Here is an 18,841-nt window from a genome sequence, read left to right on the forward strand (position 1 = left end):
GGCATTTGTTCATCGGGGGGGGGGGGAATTAGATGGACTGAGGTCATCCGCAGGTTAAATGCTTACAGTACTTGGTGATAACAGATCAAATTACTTCGTACTGAAGTTCTCTTAACATTTGTTCATTGTAATGCGAAGGACTTGTATTAAAACTAAACTTCACTTAAAACTGATCCTAATGTTCTCTTTTTATATACAATCATTAATCAATTGCACTGCAATATTATCCATGTGGCTAAAGTTTTTTAAAATATCAGTAAATGGGGGCGGGGTGCTTTTTTTTTTTAAAGTTTCTTTCAGTTTAAAAATGCAGTCTGCTTACATCAAGGCAAAGTTAAAATACCCTTCCCCAACCTAATGCCCTCTGCATGTTCTGGACTACAACCTGTACCAGCTCCATCTGCTGACTATGCTGTATGGAGCAGAAAGGAGTTGCAGACCAAAACATCTGAAGGGCACCAAGTTGCAGAAGGAAGAGTTAAGGAACACATTGCAACGTGTGTAAAAAGGTAAAGGGACCCCTGACCATTATGTCCAGTCATGACCGACTCTGGGGTTGCGGCGCTCACCTCGCTTTCTTGGCCGAGGGAGCCATCGTACAGCTTCCAGGTCATGTGGCCAGCATGACTAAGCCGCTTCTGGCAAACCAGAGCAGTGCACGGAAACGCCATTTACCTTCCCACTGGAGTGGTACCTATTTATCTACTTGCACTTTGACGTGCTTTCGAACTGCTAGGTTGGCAGGAGCAGGGACCGAGCAACGGGAGCTCACCCCATCGCAGGGATTCAAACCGCCGACCTTCTGATCGGCAAGTCCTAGGTTCTGTGGTTTAACCCACAGTGCCACCCGCGTCCCATTTTAGCAATGTGTGTATTTATGCATAAATGCTACAACTTGCACTGCACCAGACATTATCACATGTCTGTACTGCTACGGCAGCTCTCCTCCTTCAACCACTGTGGCAAGTTACAGCTTCAGGATCACATATCCTGCAATTTTATACTTGGGGAGTGGGCTGCACTATAGTTAACTGCATACTGCACTATAAAGAATCCCCTGCCCCATGAATTTAAAGGACACTACACATTCATATTCTGCTCTCTTCTGCTTATCTTGTAGTAAACCTTTTCCAATAAAACATTACGTAATGATTGTATGCCACTGAAATCCTATACTGCCAAAGTCGACAGGACCTGGGGCAGTAAGGTTTCTGCATGCAACTAGACTGCACCGAGAATTTGCAAAACAAAGAGCTGGTGTGGCAAAGCAAATGTTGGCACTTACCATGGCAAGTTCCTTCTCTGGAGGGAGAAAGGGGATCCCGTGTGGGTTGTCACTGCCCACTTCTCCACTGGCAGGAAGTCACACTTTTGAGAGGGCATGCCTGGTGGGCGGGGAAACCCCCTCACCAGTTCATACAGTTAAGCAAGTTAACTGTATAGCCAAAAATTCAACAACTTAACAGAACAGGGAGGAAAAGGAACACAACTTGTTAGGAGAAAGGAACTCAGCTGTCCCACAGTGGGATATACCACTCTGTCCCTGAGGCCCAGTCCCAAGAGGTTCTAATGACCCTTGTAAGGCAGCCCAGGTGAAGAAGAGAAGAATGGTATGGGCTAAAGAATAAGTGAAGGGAAAACCGGGGTGGAGGGAGAGGGAGAGAGAAGAGGCCCCTGAACATTGGGGGTGGGGGCCCCCAAACCCCCGTCGATCCTCAGCTCTATGCGTCCAATGGCCTCCCCCACAGTGGTCACTTGGGAAGACTGGATCCCCTTCCTCCCTACAGAGAAGGAACTTAACACGGTAAGTACCAACATTTACTTTTCTTTTAGTAGGAGGAGGGGATCCTGTGTGGGATATCTCAGCAATTACCAGACTGGGTAACTGTGGGTAATGGTGTCCACCACCTACTGAAGCACTCATTTCCCAAAGGAGGCCTTGGCTGAGTTGTAAATGTTTAGCTAGTAATGCCTCATGAAGGTGGGACATGAGAGCCAGATGGCTGCCCTGCATATGTCACCCAGAGGGGCTTGGGTCCGAAATACCGCTGAGGCGGTTGCGCTCCTGGTGGAAATGGGCTGCGATACCCGAAGGAGCCCGTCCCCCCTCCGGGAACCCATCACAGCTCCTGGTGATGCAGGCCTTTATCCATCATGCTAATATCGCTGGGGAGGCCCTGTGTCCCTGGGGTCTGGACTGGAAGGAAACAAACTTGAATTCTGATAGGCGGAATTCCACTGTGCACCTGAACTAGATCCTGATGGGCCTGCACACATCTAGAGAGTATCATTCCTTCTCCCTAGCGGTCCTGGGCTTTGAGCAGAAGGAAGGGAGGACCACCTCTTGAGCCCTGTGGAGGTTGGAGTTAATCTTTGGGATGAAGGTCTAATCACAGCGTGGCAGACTCCTTCGGAATAATACATAACTCCTTGTGGGCAGAAAGGGCTGCAATCTCAGATACCTGCCGGGCTGAGGTGATAGCCGCTAGGAAGAGAGCCTTCCAGCTCAGAAACTTCAGAGGTACCATCTGCAGGTGTTCAAAGGGGTGGGGGAGACCAGTGAGCACCCTCAGTACCATATGGAGGTCCTAGGTGGGGAACCTGTGCACTTTAGTAGTACAGTGGTACCTCTGGTTACGTACTTACCGTATTTTTCGCTCTATAAGACGCACCAGACCACAAGACGCACCTAGTTTTTGGAGGAGGAAAACAAGAAAAAAAATATTCTGAATCTCAGAAGCCAGAACAGCAAGAGGGATCGCTGTGCAGTGAAAGCAGCAATCCCTCTTGCTGTTCTGGCTTCTGGGATAGCTGCGCAGCCTGCATTCGCTCCATAAGAAGCACACACATTTCCCCTTACTTTTTAGGAGGGAAAAAGTGAGTCTTATAGAGCAAAAAATACGGTAATTCGAGGTCCGTTCTTAACCTGAGGTACCACTTTAGCTAATGGGGCCTCCCGCTGCTGCCGTTCTCATCCTGTTCGCTGTTCTCATCCTGAAGCAGAGTCTGTAACCTGAAGTGTATGTAACCCGAGGTACCACTGTAGTAGTAGTAGTAGTAGTAGGAGGAGGAGGAGGAGGAGTAGTAGTAGTAGTAGTATACCACCCTTCATCCAAAGATCCCAGGGCAGTATTAGCAGCACTGCCAAGAAGCATTTGACCAAGGAGAAGGAACTCAGAGGGGCTCCTGCTGACCTAAACACTGAGGCCAAGGGTGTTGAGGCAGAGTCCTTGGTCCAGGCTACGATGTCCATTGTCTGCCCTGCCCGGGTTCCCAACGACTCTTCTGATGAGTCCACAGAGAGCTCCAGCCTCCTAAGCAGCTCTCCTCCTGGGCAAAAAACCCTTCCATCACTTTTCACCACTTTCTGAAACCTTCTCCCCACCATGGAAGGTCCAGAAGCTTCCAAGGGCTGTAGGCCTGAAAGGCCAAAGAAAAGGGATACCTGAAGGAAGAAGAGGAGAAATCGATGGTGCCAGGAGTGAGCGAAAAAGTGGCAGGCAGAAGAGGAGTGGGAGTAGAAAGATGATCCAGGAACAAAGCAAACAAACAATCAAAGGAAAATGCCTTTCAAAATGGTGTTCCCACCTTCTCTCTTTTGCAGTGCCTGGAGCTCCCGGCAAGAGCAACCTTCAGTGGAGCTAGCAGGAAGTTGAATTGCCTGGGGGGGTGCCCTGCCCACCAGGTATACCCCTCAAAAATTTGACTTTCTGCCAGTGGAGAGGTGGGCGGTGACAACCCACACAGGATCCTTTTCCTCCTCTAGAGAGGAAGAACTTATCATGGCAAGTACCAATGTTTGCTTTACACCACACCAGCATGTGGTGGGGCAGAGCCGCCCTGCTAACTTAGCATTGCTACTTTTTACCTAGATGGTGCTGGGACGAAGTGGAGGCTGTGTGTGAACACCAGCAGCCTCACTAGTAAAACAGCCTCGCCACATTCCCATCCAGGTAAATAACAGGGATGCCGGTACTGGGATCTTGGCTCTGCAGCACCACACACACCACTTCTGGCTAAGACACAGCCATGGATCAAGAGGTACCTGGTTTCAATCATCGTCTCTGCCAAGAATTCCTTAGGTGGCCTTAGGGAGCTGAAGTAGACAGTGGCTTGCCTATCTGCAATGTGTAGATAATGTTGACTTACCTTAGAGGAATGCTGTAAAAACAAGGATTACCTATGTTAAGTGCACTCAACACTTTTTAAAGCACTATAATTATTTTAAAGCAAGGAAATGTAACTGCATGTGGTTACGCTGCCCAGAAATGAACGTTTACCAAAGGCACCTTTCCCCAATATGAAATTACATCTGTTCACACCCAATTCAATTTTCCTACTATAAAACTTGAGCTTTGCTTACAGAAAGCTTCTCAGTAGAATACAAAATTGTAGCTATGTAAGCCCTGTACTTCTCCATATACTTGCCCAAGTTATTTTTACACACAAGATTTATAAAACTTGTTCTGTTAGGTAAAGGTCATTTAGTAAGTATACTTTAATCAACTGGAAACAAATTTTGCCCATGATACAGCTTCATCACATGGGACAACTTCTAAGAATCAAGATAGATTACATTAAATGCATTTTTAACCAATAACAATACAGTTCCTGGTGGTAGTGGTTATTGTTTATCCATTCACCTCTGCTCATTCAGGCATAATTTTTTTGCAACCTATAAAGGCTACATTAAATGAAAGCATCATCCAGTTTGCATACCTTCATCTTCCTGAGCCTAGATTTGTTATCATGACACCAAGCTAAGCAAGTCATCGTTTCTTGTCTTTCCAAGGATTCTTCTACTTCTTTGGCAGTCAGGAACATCTCAATATTTACCAGATCCTAAACAGAGATAGGAGTGTGGGAGAGAGAAAGAAAAAGTGAGAGACAAGAACTCACCAGAACCAGAGGAATGACACCATATACAGCTTTCGTTAAGATAACTAATAAGCTTTTCAAGATGACCCAAACATTGAGGTTTTTCCTTTTCGTGGGGACATGGGAGGGATTTGCAGAGCACCAACATATGGACAGTCAAACTCCTTTTCCTTAATGAAGGAAGATTCTTACCCAAATTCTAGTCAATGTCTATGAAATAAAAAAAATTAAAACATTTATACTGGGCAAAATCTGAAGAGCTATTTTAAGTACACTCAAGGGCTTGGGCGTGTCTAGGGAATCTTAGCTTTTTTCCCTCTGAGGAATAGGCCCCAACAATCTGTCACAAACTGCTTTTCAAAATTTCTTCAGTGTCAAAGAATGTTTGCCATGTACAGTGGGGGGGGGGGCTGCTGTTCAAGAAACATAGCTAAAGTTCCCTGAACATGTGGAACTAATTGTGCAGTACTCTGGTTCCAAGCTTTTAAGTATTTCCTTTTTAAAATAACCTAATTTAAAATACTGGAATTCAATAGAAACATACGGAAGTCTATATCCAAACAAAATGAACCCCTGCCTCTCTATCAAACACGATGAGTTAGTCTGCTTTCCTATACAAAAGAACAGAGGCAAAGATGTGGGACTTGAAGTCAAACACTGTAAATTACACAATACAATGCGCATTTCTTAATGCCAAAAGCATCTTTTCATTGCATGAAAAAATAACCCTGCTTCTGGCAAGTTTTGGACACTTTACCTTCAAGTCCTGACCTGTGTCTAGAGGACCATACAAAATCTCAATTCCACAACTGTTCACCAAAGAAGAGAAATTTTGTAAATTGGAAGCATGTGAATCATAAGATTAAAGACTTTGGATTTTTCTCCAGAGTGTCTTCAGCAGCAGAAGGTTTGAAATAATTAAGCTATAAGAGACTACAGGTGCAACAAACAAGTTATTAATACAAGTACTGTAATATAGTTTGTGCTTAAAGAAAAATTAAAGAAAAACAGTAATGAGGTTTAGAGATCTCTTCTTTGAGAGCACTTTTCTTTTTAAAAAAAAATAATATTTATTAAAATTTTATAGATTACATAAAGAAAAAGTGAAAAACACCATGTTAAACAAAAACAATACAATACATCACAACAAGGGGGGGGGAGAATGGGAAAAAGAAAAAAAAGGGGGGAAAAAAGAGAAACAGAAAAATAAAATCCATTAAAAAAAAGGAAAAAAAACAAAGAAAAAAACACAGCAAATCTTCCCATAACTTATCTTTCATTAGCTTATTTCCTTGACCTCCTCACACCTCCCTTTTTTGTATTCTAGTTCGATTATCTGTTTCAGCAAATCCTTTCCATCTTTTCAAATTTTTATCCTGTAATTTATCTTAATATAATGTACCTTTACATTCCCTCCTTTCACCAATTTACAGTCAGTTTTTTCCTAATCCTTTATAACATTTCTGCTAAAACCACATAACATCATTCCAACATCCTTCTAGCATTCATTAATTTTACAATGTTTCTGTAAATAGTCTTTAAATTTCTTCCAATCTTCCTCCACAGACTCTTATCCCTGGTCTCGGATTCTGCCAGTCATTTCTGCCAGTTTCATGTAGTCCATCACCTTCATCTGCCATTCTTCCTGGGTGGGTAGATCTTGTGTCTTCCAGTACTTTGCAATAAGTATTCTTGCTGCTGTTGTAGCATACATAAAGAAATTTCTATCCTTCTTTGGCACCAATTGGCTGACCATGCCCAGGAGAAAGTCCTCTGGTTTCTTCAGAAAGGTATATTTAAATACCTTTTTCATTTCATTATAGATCATCTCCCAGAAAGTCTTAATCCTTGGGCATGTCCACCAAAGGTGAAAGAATGTACCTTCAGTCTCTTTACATTTCCAACATTTATTATCGGGCAGATGATAGATTTTTGCAAGCTTGACTGGTGTCATGTACCACCTGTAGATCATTTTCATTATATTCTCTCTTAAGGCATTGCATGCCGTGAACTTCATACCTGTGGTCCATAACTGTTCCCAGTCAGCCATCATAATATTATATCCAACATCTTGTGCCCATTTAATCATAGCAGATTTCACCGTTTCATCCTGAGTATTCCATTTCAACAGCAAGTTATACATTCTTGACAAGTTCTTAATTTTGGGATCTAGCAGTTCTGTTTCCAATTTTGATTTTTCCACCTGGAAGCCAATTTTTTTATCCAAATTATATGCCTCCATTATTTGATAATAATGAAGCCAATCTCGCACTCTATTTTTTAATTTTTCAAAACTCTGCAGTTTTAATCTGTCTCCCTCTTGTTCCAGAATTTCCCAATATTTCGGCCATTTGGGCTCCATATTGAGCTTTTTCTGAGCCTTCGCTTCCATTGGTGACAACCACCTTGGGGTTTTATTTTCAAGCAAATCCTTTTATCTTATCCAGACATTAAACAGTGCTTTTCTGACAATATGGTTTTTAAACGCTTTATGTGCTTTGACCTTATCATACCACAAATATGCATGCCACCCAAATACATTATTAAAACCTTCTAGGTCCAACACGTCAGTATTTTCAAGAAGCAGCCATTCCCTCAGCCAGCAAAAAGCGGCTGATTCATAATAAAGTTTTAGGTCTGGCAGGGCGAATCCACCTCTTTCTTTAGCATCAGTTAATATCTTAAATTTTATTCGAGGCTTCTTGCCCTGCCAGACAAATCTAGAGATATCTCTCTGCCACTTCTTGAAGCAATCCATTTTGTCCAAAATTTGCAAAGTTTGGAACAAAAACAGCATCCTTGGCAATACATTCATTTTTATCGCAGCAATTCGGCCTAGCAATGATAACTTCAAATTTGACCATATTTCTAAATCCTTTTTCACTTCCATCCAACATTATTCATAATTATCCTTAAATAAATTCACATTCTTGGGAGTCATATTAACCCCTAGGTATTTGACTTTCTTAACCGGTGTTAATCCTGTCTCCTTCTGAAACCTCTCTCTCTCAGTCACTGTTAGATTTTTCTCTAGCACCTTAGTTTTCATCTTGTTCAACTTAAAACCCGCTACCTGACCAAGAGAGCACTTTTCAACTCTTCCCCTTCTTTGTCCTTGGGGCTGTCGACACTGTATGAGAATTTTTACATATACAGTATATTTTGGAAACTTGTTTGTTTTCTATGCATTTGGACTCCTCTTATGATATTGAAACCAAATTTTTGCATGATGATTCCTGAGACCAAGAAGCAGGTTTTTGTCTAAGTGGATACAATTGGATTGCATACTGAATCAAGATGGCAGAATGAGCCTTTCAAAGAGGAGCAGAGGAATGGTAAGACTGCCTGTAGTCCCATCCCCACCTTTTTAGAGCTGTGAAATCCTGAAAGATTCAAATGGTGTTGCCCCTTCTGACTGATATGCTCTGCATTCCTAGTCAGCAAAGATGACTGTGACCCTACATACCAATGTGAGATAAATTAAAAGAGAGCTATTCTGTGGCAGGTGGCACTGTGGGTTAAACCACAGAGCCTAGGACTTGCTGATCAGAAGGTCGGCTGTTCGAATCCCCGCGACGGGGTGAGCTCCCGTTGCTCAGTCCCTGCTCCTGCCAACCTAGCAGTTCAAAAGCATGTCAAAGTGCTAGTAGATAAATAGGAACCGCTCCGGCGGGAAGCTAAACGGCGTTTCCGTGCGCTGCTCTGGTTCGCCAGAAGCGGCTTAGTCATGCTGGCCACATGACCCGGAAGCTGTCTGCGGACAAACGCTGGCTCCCTCGGCCCATAGAGCGAGATGAGCGGCGCAACCCCAGAGTCGGTCACAACTGGACCTAATGGTCGGGGTACCTTTACCTTTATTCTGTGAAAAAGCACCCAAGGTTTGTGAAATTTTTCTGGCACTCTGCACTAGTAACTACTACAATGGCTGTTTTTCCCCCCACTGCAATATCAAAGGATTTATGGTGCAGACCAAAGATCCAACAGGTTCTGGAAAAGGAGGAACTATGTTAATAACCAAAATCAAGAACTTGTACCAACCACTCAATATTCTCAGTGGAAAGGTTACGTTAAGTAATTTGTTTGAATGTTGAATTTGTAAGCGTGTATCTGGAGACAATGGATAAAACTGACACCATTAGATATACTGCTGGATAAGTGTTGAATGGATATTGTATTTGTATAAAAACCATTAAAAATTTGTTTAAAAGAAAAGGAAGAAAGAGCTTTTGGGGCATAAGATTTGAAGATGAATAGAGTGAATACTTAAAACACAGTATTCATGCAATTGTTTCCATGGCAAATAATGGTCCAAATACAAATGGATCCCAATTCTTCATCACCTATGACAAACAGCCACACCTGGACAAGAAATACACTATTTGGGAAGGTAATCAAATTGCCAGTGAGCGAGAATACATTCCACCCCCCTTAACAACATAATGTTAAAGATGTTACAATTCATGCTAATTCCTCTGCTCAATAGCTAAAAATGCTAATGCAGATTTCTTGAAGGACTGGCTTGAAAAACTGCTGGTAAGTCTTTGAAGACAGATGGAGCTTGTGCATTCTCTCTTGGGATTATGGACTACCCAAGCTTTTCAAATTTCAACATTTCACAGGACAAAAGGCCACTTTTTGATGTGTGAAATTGTACACACTTAAGAAAGCTGGGTTCACTTTTTAAAAAATAAAAAAAGAAAAAAGAAAAAAATGAGGCTTTCAAAACTGCCGATTCTTTTTGGTTTCTTAGAATTCCCAATGCCCAAGTAAGAAGCTGCTACTATTTTATATCTGATACATAGTCAGGTACAGCATCGGTACTTAAAATGGTATATGAACTGCAGTTTCAAGCAGCAAGCCAGGAAAATGTTCAATTTCTCTCCAGTATAAAACCTTCCTGTACTTGGAAACTGAAGGACAGAGAGGAAGACGCAAGCTTAGTACTCTCTTTGATATGCTGTAGTCTTCCATTTGTTGGTTATGTTTGGTTTTTGATAGCTGATCCCGTCAGGCATAGGGTCAAATACGGAGTGAAGAATGGGGGAAGAGGCATGATAACAGGATTGCAGAGTTGGAAGCGACCGTGGGTCATCTAGTCCAACCACCAGCAATATAGGAATAACACAAGGCAGTGAACATAGTTTGCTTCCGCCTTGTGGTTTACCATTCTTTACCATGCCTGACCCTGACAGGAAGCTGCCTCCATAACATCACCCCCTCCCCCAAAATCAGGATCTAGTCTCCCAGCCTTAAAGACTCAGCAGGCACCCCAGCACTGAACGATTGCCTTTGAGGTCTCCACGACAACCTTTCATTTCTCAAGGAAAGTGATGTCTTCCAGATAAGCAGCAGTAATAACAATCTAATAACTGGAAGTAGCCAAGGGGGGAGCAGATAGCTATCTAGATTCCAGACAGTACTAAATAAAGCAGCCTTTTGTACTTCATCACAGCAAATACCAACCTCAATACCACTTTGCCTGGCCAGCTTTACAGCTGTATTGTAATAGCCACATCGCAAGAGATGCTCCACCATCATACGATCCATGCGTTTTTTCTTCCACATGTTAGCAGCAGCTGGTTGGTCACTGCTGTGCTCCTTGAGATGCTCAATTCTGCGCTTGCATAGCTTTGCACTCTCGTCTTCAGCCTGGATTGATTCCACTGCCTATATCAAGAAACCCCTCATTCAGTCAGAAGTTACATTGAATAGGTCTGTACTCCGCATTTCACATTTTCTACCATGTAAATGTAGAAAAATATATACAACCTACTAAGAAATACAACACCAAATACAACACCCTCACCCCACCCTGGCAACTGTTAGAATTCCTGCTCCATGATTGCAGTCATGGGATTTTTGTCTATCACATGACGGTGTCTGTTTTGACTCCACAGAGTGGGAAGTGACGGAGACAGGATGTTTGTGTCACTGTGTTCCGTGAAGTGGGACTATCCTCCTTTGTTCTTTTTCTCTTTGCTGTCTGATGCTAGAGAGAGAGAGGGAGCCATGTTGCAGTGCTGTGTGTGTTTATATGTAAATAAAGTAGATTAGCCAAAATGCTGAGTTGCTGAGGTCTATTACGCAAGCTGCGAAGACTCTGCGGATCCCTAAGTGTGCCGATGTCTGTTAGCATTGGTCGCTGTGATGTTCGGGCAGAAGAAAGCCTTTGAAGCTCCCGAACGATCGACCAGGAGGGAGAGAACATGCCAGCCGGGCATGTGTCTCTGCCAGGGTCCTACTCGAGAGTACGACGAGCTCCTGACAGCAACGGTCAAGTCACAGTATTAATACATAGCTGAAACATATACTATTCTACCCAGGACTATGGGACACACACAAACAGCCATTATCACCATTTACCACTTATTTGTTAACATCCTTGTAGTTAACGGAGATACTGGAGGAATCAACTGTCATACCATGAACGTGCAACTGTTTAACAAAGGAAGATGAGGCTTCTGACAAAGGGCAGAACATGACTCTTCAGTAACACACGGTGCTTATTTTGCAGTCATCATACACGTAGAGTTAAAATATTGGTGGGACCAGAACCTCGTGAAATGTTCCCATCAAAAATTTATAACCCGAATCTAATACAAAGGTAGACACATCTCACTTAAATCAATGGGCTTAACTACAGCCACAATTGTGCTGAATTATGGTCCAGAACCTGTGCAACACTATGTACAGTCGACTCACAATCTGCACACATTTAACTTGCACGACTGCAACTTCAGTGCTTGGTGGCCAACCAGCTGATATCACACAAATTAAGCACATGGAAGGACGAGAGCTTAAAAGCTCTCAGGCTTGCATACTGGGTTCTGGGAAGGTATCACATGGGCTCTGGAAGGCTCCTGCAAGACATTGCAGGAGCCCCCCAGAGCCTGGTAAGCAGGCAGAAGGGCTTAAAATCTTAAAAGCTCTCCACCCTGCTGGGGTGGGGGTAAGCAAAGCCAATACATGATTTTGGTTTTATGTGCAAAAAGGATTTGCATTTTTCCAACCTGGTTTGCTCCTCATTTTTTCTGCATGTTACTTCTACGTTGAGTTCCTTGTTAGGTCATTTGGGGGCTGAAGAATATTAACCTTTTTAAACAAACATTTAGAAGTTAAGTTTTCATCAAAAACAGATCTGTAGCTTCCTAGACCTTTTAAAAGATGCCAACTCTTAGTAAGTCCTTGTGTTTTTGATGTAATCTCTTTCTTGGCATAGCTCCTAAAGAACATAAGAGTAGCCTGCAGGATCAGGCCAATGGCCCCTCTAATCCAGCATCCTGTTCTCACAGTGGCCAGCCAGACATCTTATCCTCCCATGGTTCCCAGCAACTGGCATTCAGAAGCTTTGCTGCTTCTGACTGTAGGGGCAGAGCATAGCCATTGTAGCTTGTAGCAAGTGAGAGCCCTCTCCTTCTCCATGAATTTGTCCAATCCTCTTTTAAAGCCACCCAACTTACCTTTCTTTTCAGAACACTGAGTTTTTCAACTACTCCGTCAAGGAGACTAACCACAGAATCCACAGCTGGGCAGCTGCTCAGTGTCTTCTCCAGCTCTGCTACAACCATAGTTACGTGGCTAGTCTCTCGGTCAATGTTTTTCTGAGCAGCTCGGAAACGTTTGTTCAGCGTTTCGTATGGCACCTTTAAGAAGAAAAATTAAAACAGTGTAAGCAGTGTTTACATCAAAACTCTTGTGCTTTCTATTTCTATTTAGGAAGACAGGAAGCATCCATTGGCCCACTGAGTCACACCATTGGCCCACTGAGCTCATTACACCAGCCTTTGCCCAGTACGTTTCCGAGCACAATTCAAAGTGTTGGTGCTGACCTTTAAAGCCCTAAATGGCCTCGGTCCTGTATACCTGAATGAGCGTCTCCACCGCCATTGTTCAGCCCGGACGCTGAGGTCCAGCGCCGAGGGCCTTCTGGCGGTTCCCTCATTGCGAAAAGCAAAGCTACAGGGAACCAGGCAGAGGGCCTTCTCGGTAGTGGCGCCCGCCCTGTGGAACGCCCTTCCAGCAGATGTCAAAGCGATAAACAACTACCTGACCTTCAGAAGACATCTTAAGGCAGCCCTGTTCAGGGAAGTTTTTAACGTGTGATATTTTACTGTATTTTTGGTTTCTATGGAAGCTGCCCAGAGTGGCTGGGGAGGCCCAGCCAGATGGGCGGGGTATAAATAATAAATTATTATTATTATTATTATTATTATTATTATTATTATTACAGCACATACTCCAAGCTGGAGAAGCCTGGTCTCCACTGATAGACAACAACTTTCCATAGATTTGAAGGTGTGCCTTCCAGTCCTACTTGGAGATGTTTACTGTATCTTATGTGGAAAACTCTCAATAAAAACTTTTAAATAAGATTTTTTAAAAACCCAGTTGGCTCTCCCTCCATAAAGGTGTTCTAATCTGTATCTCTAGCTGCAGGTCTCACTCAGTATGTCAAAGTACTTAAAGCACTCAGGCGTTTGATATGTTCTATGTAGTATCCTTTGCTGGATTAGTCTTGATCGAGTATCTAATGAAGCAGATATAAATGTCTGTAAAACTGCCTTCCAATCCAGAAGCTGTAATCTGAGTTTAAATTTTGTGTTCCACTTACTTCTGATAGAGTCTAAATTAGGTGTTTATATTCCTCAGCATATGAAACGCTAAAATTTATGAAGACTTCTTGTGAAAACCACAGGGCAGGCCTCCTGCAGCATGTCAAGTGGGTCTACCACAGTGAGCACACATCTGGACCAGATTTTGCCTCAAGCTATATGCATTGCTATGCTGCCTCAGGGGCAGGAACTGAATTCCTCCTAAAAGGCTACAATGCTACAAATGCTTTAAATTTATTGCTTTCACTCAGAACTTATGGGAGATTTACAATAACTTTATCTAAACATCCACAAGAATGGTTTGCTTGCTAGTTATACATGAAATGCCCCAAATGATGAGACGGGCATGAGCATAAGAGTCAAAATGAAGTTGGACCACAATCAACATCTAGGCTTGTACAGCAGCTTCTGTATTGTGCATGGCACCTTAAATGCTTAGAGCCTAGAGCTACTTAGCAGGGATACTAAAAATAGAGACTAGGTAGATAAAACATAGGTATTGCCCTTATGACCCAAACATGATATATTAGAACAAAAGAGACAAAAGATGTGATACTTTTATCAGAATTTGGAATCCTCTTATTTAATAGTGTTTGAAAATAAATTCAGTGCTCTTTATTCAAAGTTTTGATTCAAATTATAGGTAACTGCAACTATAAAACCACAATTAAACAGTACATTTTTTACATTTAATATATTTACATTTAATATATCTTTTAAATGCATGCATTGATAGAAAACTAATAAACTTCCCCTCCATTCATATTTGAAAAACAATACAGACCATTCTTTATTTGCTTCCTGAAATCCAATACACTCTAAAGAATTCTTTGTATTTATTTGTCTTGACCTTGTCGCTCAATAATCCCAGCCTTCAGAAATTTGTCTAGCTGAGGAGCGGTATGAACTACGCAAACAATTATGCTAGTACAGAAGTGCCAGCAAATACCTTTTCCTCCAACTGTTATAAAACAGTTGCCTGTAGGTATAACACAGCAGACATAAGAAACCTAACCCCTCCCTCCTTATGCTGGTGTACGGCCGCAATAAAGTGTTGTTGTTGCTGTAACCAAGTATTTGCCTATATAATCAACTTTTAGCCAGATTTTTGAATAGTGCTTCCGATAAGCACCATTATATATCGAGGAGGAAATGGGATGGGATGGCACAGAGAAGCCATGTCCCTCCAGGGCATCAGCTGGCCACCTACTTATGGTGGCTGTGCATTCGGCCTCTGCGTGAAAGGAAGCCTACACATGTATAATGTTGTCACAGAGCTCCCCCCTTTCATAGACACAAGGCCATGGGAGAGGGGAATGGCTAGTGGGAGCATGAAGAATGGCTTATGAGTACAGTCTCACTATTCCTCATATGTTCACCCACTGCACAAGGTCACCCATCTAAATATCCCTATTATTCTTTTCAGAGTGGATTAAAATACCATAATACCACTGCTGAGCAAAAAATGGGAGAGAGGATTTCCAGTTCCTCAACACAAACCTATACGCTGTTCCAACTGTCTTACAATCCACCTTACTGCAAATCCCAAAGGATTCAAAAATATTCCACACGCCAAGACAACCAACATCAAGTAGCGCCGTCTCTGTTTTCCCAGTACAATGATTTTTGCATCACAATGCAATTGTTTCATATCAATGGGTGTAGCTGAGCCTCTCTCTATCTGCTGTTAAGACAAGACCTCACACAGGCTGGGCAGAACCTCTGCACCCTTAAAATGCTTCTGTCAACTTGAGTAGAGGTTAAACTACAGGGAGCCCACTGAGCAGCATATGCAATCCGAAGGCAGTGGGATCTGGAGAACAGAGAGAATGGACTATGCTGCCGTGGGAAATGAGGTAATAGGATCACACAATGAATAGGATCAGCCCTGCAAGCAGTTTTAGTTATTTATTTAATGTAATTTTTTCTTAACCACCCTTCATCAGAGGGTTATACTGCAGTGCACACAGCGTTCGAAACTCCCATTGTTCTAGGTGCGTTTTGCGACAGGGAATTTCATAAACGCGAGCAGTTTCTGAGCTCTGGGCGCAGTACTGCGCCTAAGATTTCAGATTAAAATTGCCACTGTGCCTCAGAAGTAAATCCCAACCAAGTTCAATGGGGCTTCCTCCCAAGTAAAACGTGCATGGATTGGGAACCTGAACACTTTCTTTTCTTTTAAACCCAACATGCTTTGTTTAGGTTTTAGTTGCCTTGTTTAGTGTACTTTTAATGTATGGTGTGCTTTTAATTTGAAATATACTAGCCAGTTAGTTATGATGGTCTAAGTAGTGCATGTTAAAGTGTTATCTACCTCAGTCACGTAAAGGTAAAGGGACCCCTGACCATTAGGTCCAGTCGTGACTGACTCTGGGGTTGCGGCGCGCATTTCGCTTTATTGGCCAAGGGAGCCGGTGTACAGCTTCCAGGTCATGTGACCAGGATGACTAAGCTGCTTCTGGCGAACCAGAGCAGCACACGGGAAACGCCGTTTACCTTCCCACCAGAGTGGTACCTATTTATCTACTTGCACTTTGACATGCTTTCGAACTGCTAGGTTGGCAGGAGCAGGGACCGAGCAACGGGAGCTCACCCCGTCATGGGGATTCGAACCGCCGACCTTCTGATCGGCAAGTCCTAGGCTCTGTGGTTTAACCCACAGCACCACCCGCGTCCCTACCTCAGTCACATAGTGATGATTAAAATCAAAACAAATTTTGGAGTGCGATCACTGAAAGGCCCTTAAGTCTTAGGTTTGCGAACTGGACACTCAAGGTGGGTGTCTCTGCCATTAGTTGCGCAGGCCTTTAATATGTGTTAATTGTGGTGCCAAAAAAGATATGTTTATATGCAGTGCTTTTTTTCTGGGGGGGACGTGGGGAACCATACCCCTAAACATTTTATGAATCTATGTTTGGCCTCATTGAGGGGCAGTATTTCAATATGAGTGGAAAAACGAGAGGACCCCTAAACATTTTTAAGGGAAAAAAAGCACTGCTTATATGAAGGAAAGGGGGTGTGGGGAGAACTGAGGGCTTCTCTGCAGAGTGGAAGGAAAGCAGGGCCTTTTTCTGCCTCTCCACTTCCTGCCACTCTCTGAAGACTGCAGAAGGGACCCCCTTAAGAATATGGCGCGGGGGGTGGTGGTAGGGGAAGCATAACTTTGTTTTTTGAAGTCTTCAGATGGGGACTAGACCATGTGAAAAACGAACATAGTATTTTAGCTGCAGTTCATTCATCTTCAGTTTTGTATTCTTGTTATAAAAAAGGGTGCCTAGACATTCCATTGTTGCACCCATAACCTAGGTTTAAGGTGCCATTTAGCTCCTAGCTTTCATATCTCAGTTTCTAACACTGAGTGCACAGTATGAATAAAAATATTCACACAACATATGAATACAATTACAGTGGTACCTCGGGTTAAGTACTTAATTCGTTCCGGAGGTCTGTACTTAACCTGAAACTGTTCTTAACCTGAAGAACCACTTTAGCTAACGGGGCCTCCTGCTGCTGCTGCGCCGCCAAAGCACAATTTCTGTTCTTATCCTGAAGCAAAGTTCTTAACCTGAAGCATTATTTCTGGGTTAGCGGAGTGTGTAACCTGAAGCGTATGTAACCCAAGGTACCACTGTAGTAAAGTGGAGAGGTTTCCCCTGCCATAAGGATGGACATTAACAGTTCAAATAGTTTTAAAATATTGACATTATAGGAACAAAGACAAAAAAATTATATGATATACCCACCCTGAATAAATTTGCTAGCTGTTACTGCTAAATTTCATTTTTAAAAAGCATAACAAATGCTATTATCTTTTTATTCAGCCATTCTCCAAGAAGTTCAGAACAACATACCGTATTTTTCGCTCCATAGGACGCACCGGCCCATAGGACGCATCAAGTTTTTTTTGGGGGGGGGGGAAATAAAGGAAAACAATTTTATTCCCCCCCCCCAGGCGCTTGTGGTGCCGGCAGCGAGGAGAAGCGCTCTTCTCCCCGCCACCCGCCTTGAGATCAGGTCCGGGGACAGCGGGAAGACGCGCTGCGCCTCCCCGCTGTCCCCGGAGCTTGCGGGGCAGGCAGCGGGGAGAAGCGCTCTTCTCCCTGCCGCCCGCCCTCAGACCAGGTCCGAGGACAGGCAGCGGGGAGAAGCGCTCTTCTCCCCGCCGCCCGCCTTGAGATCAGGTCCGGGGACAGCGGGAAGACGCGCTGCGCCTCCCAGCTGTCCCCGGAGCTTGCGGGGCAACGCGCTCTTCTCCCTGCCGCCCGCCTTCAGACCAGGTCCGGGGACAGCGGGAAGACGCGCTGCGCCTCCCCGCTGTCCCCGGAGCTTGCGGGGCAGGCAGCGGGGAGAAGCACTCTTCTCCCCGCCGCCCGCCTTGAGATCAGGTCCGGGGACAGCGGGAAGACGCGCTGCGCCTCCCAGCTGTCCCCTGAGCTTGCGGGGCTGGCGGCGGGGTCTCCCCTCTCACTCTGCAGGCTTCAGCGAAAGCCTGAATTCGCCCTATAGGACGCACACACATTTCCCCTTCATTTTTGGAGGGGAAAAAGTGTGTCCTATAGAGCGAAAAATACGGTACATAGTTGTCTGAGTGATTTTATACTAACAGTATGGTGAGAACAAGAACGTGACTGCCCCAACACTACCTAATGAGTTTATTGTCAAACAAGAATGCGAATTTGGGTCTCCTAGACTTGGTTCATTCAACTATACCAGGGAATGAAAATCTGTGGCACCCAGGATGCTGCTCAACAACATCTGGAGGGCCACAGATTATGCACCCATGAACACATCTTTGCCACTGATAATGTAAAGGGGGTGGGGAGGAGATGAACAAGGCAATTGATTACTCAACTTCCAACAACTGGGTGAGATGGGAATCAGATAAAACAACCTAACATCTGGATGGGGTGGTGCCACTCCAGAGCAGTACTACACAGTTGATGGGATATAGGCAGCACTAATTTAATTGTATTTCATTATTTTGTATGTAAGCTGGCTTCCAGAGCTTACATATAAAGACATGCTTGATCAAATAAATGTAGATTCAGTATTCTACCCATAAACCTGCACCAAAAGACCCCCTCATGAAGCAAAATATCTGGTAATAAAACTGAATTTCCTTTGATTACTCTTTTTTTACATAAAAAAATCCAAAAATGGCATCACGTATATTGCCATTATCAAAGATAAAGTAAAACCTATACATAAATTAAGCAAGAAAGGGAAATCTACAAAGACAATAAAATCAGTGCTATATATGTAAGTAAATAAAATTACAGCTCCAAGCATTCATGCCGCTTCTATCAAGAAGAGAGATTGCTGGGTACCAGCTTGGGGGAGTGCAATGACCT

General features: G+C 43.5%; 1 protein-coding gene and 1 long non-coding RNA gene across 9 annotated transcripts in view; both read right to left on the reverse strand.

Annotated features, from left to right (window-relative positions):
* The window catches only part of LOC310763592, a 190,215-nt gene that overhangs the window by 68,491 nt on the left and 102,883 nt on the right, over positions 1-18,841 (reverse strand). The gene's annotated exons all lie outside the window — the stretch shown is intronic.
* MAEA (macrophage erythroblast attacher, E3 ubiquitin ligase) overlaps positions 1-18,841 on the reverse strand; it is a 30,952-nt gene that overhangs the window by 7,319 nt on the left and 4,792 nt on the right. For 2 of the 6 annotated variants that reach the window (XM_083615915.1, XM_083615918.1), the window contains exons 2-5: positions 12,339-12,521; positions 10,342-10,545; positions 4,720-4,842; positions 4,150-4,161 (exon numbers count right to left, since the gene is read on the reverse strand). In XM_083615915.1, the coding sequence (XP_083472041.1) occupies positions 4,150-4,161; positions 4,720-4,842; positions 10,342-10,545; positions 12,339-12,521 (522 nt within the window). Of the gene's footprint in view, positions 1-4,149; positions 4,162-4,719; positions 4,843-10,341; positions 10,546-12,338; positions 12,522-14,990; positions 15,097-18,841 lie in introns of those variants that run through there. The other 4 variants (XM_083615916.1, XM_083615920.1, XM_083615917.1 and 1 more) reach the window with 3 other exon arrangements.

This window comes from Podarcis filfolensis (assembly GCF_964270895.1).
Source record: "Podarcis filfolensis genome assembly, chromosome: 5".
Lineage (NCBI taxonomy): Eukaryota > Metazoa > Chordata > Lepidosauria > Squamata > Lacertidae > Podarcis > Podarcis filfolensis.